The sequence below is a fragment of the Buteo buteo genome, unplaced genomic scaffold (assembly GCF_964188355.1).
Source record: "Buteo buteo unplaced genomic scaffold, bButBut1.hap1.1 HAP1_SCAFFOLD_103, whole genome shotgun sequence".
In the NCBI taxonomy this organism is placed as follows: domain Eukaryota; kingdom Metazoa; phylum Chordata; class Aves; order Accipitriformes; family Accipitridae; genus Buteo; species Buteo buteo.
Window position 1 is genome coordinate 212,733 of NW_027439267.1, and position 3,723 is coordinate 216,455.

Here is a 3,723-nt window from a genome sequence, read left to right on the forward strand (position 1 = left end):
TGAGTCGGAGGGTCAGGCAGGGGAAGCGTAAGGGTTGGCCTTGGTGCCTGCTGAAGCTGGGCAGATGCTGTGGGCCACCCTTGGGACAGCTGGTACAATGGCACGGCTTGAATAGCTCGATGGTGAGGCGTGATGGCAGGGAGGAGAGCAAGCGCTTCTTGAGTTGGGACTCACTGTCTGATTTCAAGTGCTGGTGGCTGAATTTACCAGCTCAGTGCCTTTATTCCCTTATAACCCTCTCAGCCACCATGGGCTGTGTGTGTCCTGCTTTGTGCCATGTGCAGGATGACAATCCCTTTTTCTGCAAAGGTGAATGGGCTTGGGAAGAACACCAGTTAAAGGGTGCCACGTACTGCTGCGTTTTGGGTGCAGACATACCCACAAATCTTGCTCCCACCAAATTGCATCCTGCAGGGAGAGTTTTGCTGGTAAATGGGTGTAAATGGGTGCAGGCAGACAAGGGGAGGAGGGTCCCTGCCTGGCCCGCAGCTCCCTCCCTCGCCATTCTTGGGGTGATTTGGGGTTATTTTGCTGTGTCAGTGAGGCAAAGCTGGGCTCTCCGGGGCTGAGGTCAGTGGGACCTGAGGAAGGCTGTGATGGTCTTGAGGCTTTGAAGGGCTCTGCAGCGAGCCCCGTCCCCGCTGGAGGGGACGCTGTTGGGGTTCAAGATGAAGGCATTGGAGCCCTTGCTGTCGTGTGTGCCTGTGTCCCCCCCGGCCCCCAAGGTCTGTCGTTGTCGCAGGGGCTGCGTGCTGCTTTCTGTGTGGGGCCGTGCCCGTGAGTCCTGCAGGGACCTGTCTGTCCTGGCTTCCCCACCAAAGGGCTGCTCCCCTGGGGAAGGGGAGAGGGGAGTCGTCCGTGTGCCGCCCCACCGTTGCCTGCCCCGCTGGTGGTGACTCGGCCCTGGGGGTGGCTCGGTTCCCCTCGGGGCTTTCCCCGGCTCGGATCTGGGGCTCAGCAGGGCTTTTGCACCTCTCGGGTGCTGTTTTTTGGTGCCCCCTGCTCTCCCTCCCCCTCCCACACAGGCAGGGAGCGGTTCTGGAGAAGGAGCTTTTAGTTGAAAAGACAAGAGAAAAGGTCCCATCCAAGCTGGTCTAACCCCTCCCTACCCCCCTCCCCGACCTCCCCTTCAACAAATACCCACGCCTCCTCTCCCACCCCCCACTCCCCCCATCTCCATCCCTCTCACCCCTGTCTAATCCCCACCCCCCACACACACACCCACATTGGCCGCAAGAGCCCTGCGCTTGCTGGGTGGCATTGGCAAGGAGCTCTGCGCCTGCCTCTTCCTCCGCTTGCCTGCCGTGGCAGGTGGGGATGGTGGCAGGTCCATCCCGGCATCCTCTCACAGCTCCTGGGGCTCCATCCTGATGATGTTGAATATTTCTAGGCTCAGCATGATGTTGCTGAGCTCGGGGATGCAGTAGTCAGGGGTGAGCAGCTCCTCAGGCAGCGAGAGCGAGCTGAAGTTGCGGTTGGGGGTGGCTGCGCCGGTGCCACCAGTGTCCCCGGGCATGGAGCTCCTGCTGGGAGCATCCTGGTTGACCCCCACTCCATCCGGGGAGCAACCAAAGAGCACTAGGGCCTCTTGGAGAGGCACTTTCTCAGACGCTGCAAGTTCACCTACAGGCTCCCCAAGGGCTTGATTGTGGGGGTCAGCGCAGGGGCTGGGGGGGACGTCACTGCCTGGGGGTGCCCCCACATGGGTGGCCATGCCACAGGTGTTGATCTTGGCCAACGGCCCCTCGATGTCCTTGTGGCTGGGGATGGGTGTTGGCATCGCTGGGGGGGCTGGGGCCATCCCTCTCCCCTCTCCGCTGGTGCCAGCAGGGTCCCCAGGCATGGGGCCGCTGCTGGGACCATCCTGGCTGACCCCCACTCCATCCAGGGAGCAATCGAAGAGCCTTAGGGCCTCTTCCAGGAGCATCTCCTCGGACACTGCAAGGTCGCCTGCGGTGTCCCCAGTGGCTTGATTGTGGGTGGCAGCGCAGGGGCTGGGGGAGACATCGCTGCCCAGGGGTGCCCCCACAGGGGTGGCCGTGCTGGGGATGTTGATCTGTGCCAACTGCCCCTCGATGTGCTGGTAGCCGGGGATGGACACTGGCAGCTCCAGAGGGGCTGGGGCCACCCCACTCCTCTGATTTTTGTAGGGTGCGAGGTATTGTGGTTGGCTCTGGGGGGTCCCTGGGGCTGTCCAGGCCAGGGGGGCCCCGCAGCCCCCGGGACCCCACAGGGCAGCACCCGGCAGAGAAGCGGCGCCTTGGCCGAGCGTGGCGGTGGCCGGTGGAGGCAGGTGGGTGGTTGTCCACTGGATGCCAAAGACCCGGGGATCGAAGAGGCAGCCACATGGAGCCCTCTGCAGACCTGTGTGGGTGAGGGGGAGCCGTGCTGGGCCGGGGGGACTCTCCAGGGGCACCCGCCGAGCCGGCCCCCGATGGCCGACATCCCCCAGCTCTGGGCCAGGGGCGTGGGGAGCTTGTGGCTGGGGCAATCCCCATGGGGTGAGCTGCTGTGCCGGTGGGACGGGGTTGCAAATCAGGGAGGAGGCTCGCGTCTAGGAGGTGAAATGGGAGATGTGGCCCCAAATATTTGGGGAATTCTCTGCAGATGAGCTTTCCTGGGCACGCACCGCCCAGGCGAGGGCAAGGATGCTCACCGGGGCTTGCTGAACCCCCATGCGAAAAGTGCCGGGGGAACGGGTGTGATGGGGATGGCGAAGGTGCCAGAGCAGACTGGGGTGCCATACCTGCTGGTGGTGCCTGGGGGGCCTGGGGTGCCTGGGCTGCAGGGAAGGGCTGCTCCCACGCGGGCAGGCGGCACAGGTTGGCTGAGCCTAAAAGAGAGAGACAGGAGCGATGGCCGGCGGTCACCTCCGCTCTTGGTCCCCAAAAGCATCCCTGGCCTGCAGGGGTTGTGGTTGGTCCCTACCTTGAGGGTAGAAGGTTTTGGGGAGCACGAAGGGCTGGAAAAGCTGGGGCGCCGGGGGGCCCCAGGGCCCACGCGGTGGGAGCTGCACTGGTGGCCGCGCCATGGTCCCTTCTGGCCGTTGGCTGCCAAGGACTCTTTGGCGTCTCCCCGGAAGGAATGCGGAGGCTCCCTGTGTTCCGCCCCACCCCCAAGAGCCTCCCCAGCTCGTCCTGGGGAGGGAAAGGGTTAAGGGAGGCTGGGGTGCCCCTGGGGCCTACAGGCGGCTCCCGGGGTCTGCGGGTGCAAATCCTCTTTGCTTTCAACAGTATTTTTCCGGTGGGGGAAGAAGAACAAGTTGATGCAGCCGAGCCGAGCGGGGACCAAGCTGCAGCCGCAGCCTCCTTGCGCCAGATGGCAAATGCATTTGTGACTGTTGCCCGTGCTTCTGTTCGCTGCGTTGACCGGAGCGAGGCAGAAATAGGAAAAAGGACCTCGAGGGCGCAAAGGAAGGTCACGCGGTGTTGCTCGGTGGCACGCTTTCCCCCAGCCCTTGCTCCAGTAGTGCTGTCAGGTCTTTTAGTCTCCTGATGGGAAAAGCAGCAGCTCTGGATCCCCCTCGGAGGGGGCGGCGCTTTCCCTGGGTGCGTGACACCCAGGAGGAGACGGTACCCACTGCCGCGTGCTCCCAGAAAAGCACTGGATTCTGCCCAACGTCTGGTGTCGGGGCGCTGAGGCTGTTTGCGCTCTACGGGACCCCAGGGATGGGGCTAGTACATCCCCTCCTCGTGCTTGGAGGATTCGGCACTAGCAAGGACA

At 63.6% G+C, this 3,723-nt stretch overlaps 1 protein-coding gene across 1 annotated transcript; it reads right to left on the reverse strand.

Moving 5' to 3' along the window:
* Nucleotides 1–1,345: 1,345 nt before the first annotated feature.
* Nucleotides 1,346–3,031, reverse strand: LOC142027997 (proline-rich protein 22-like). Its single transcript, XM_075022143.1, has 2 exons — nucleotides 2,929–3,031; nucleotides 1,346–2,454 (listed from the first exon to the last, which is right to left on the reverse strand). Exons 1-2 carry the CDS (start codon nucleotides 3,029–3,031, stop codon nucleotides 1,346–1,348), a joined length of 1,212 nt encoding a protein of 403 aa, XP_074878244.1.
* Between the last annotated feature and the right edge of the window lie 692 nt (nucleotides 3,032–3,723).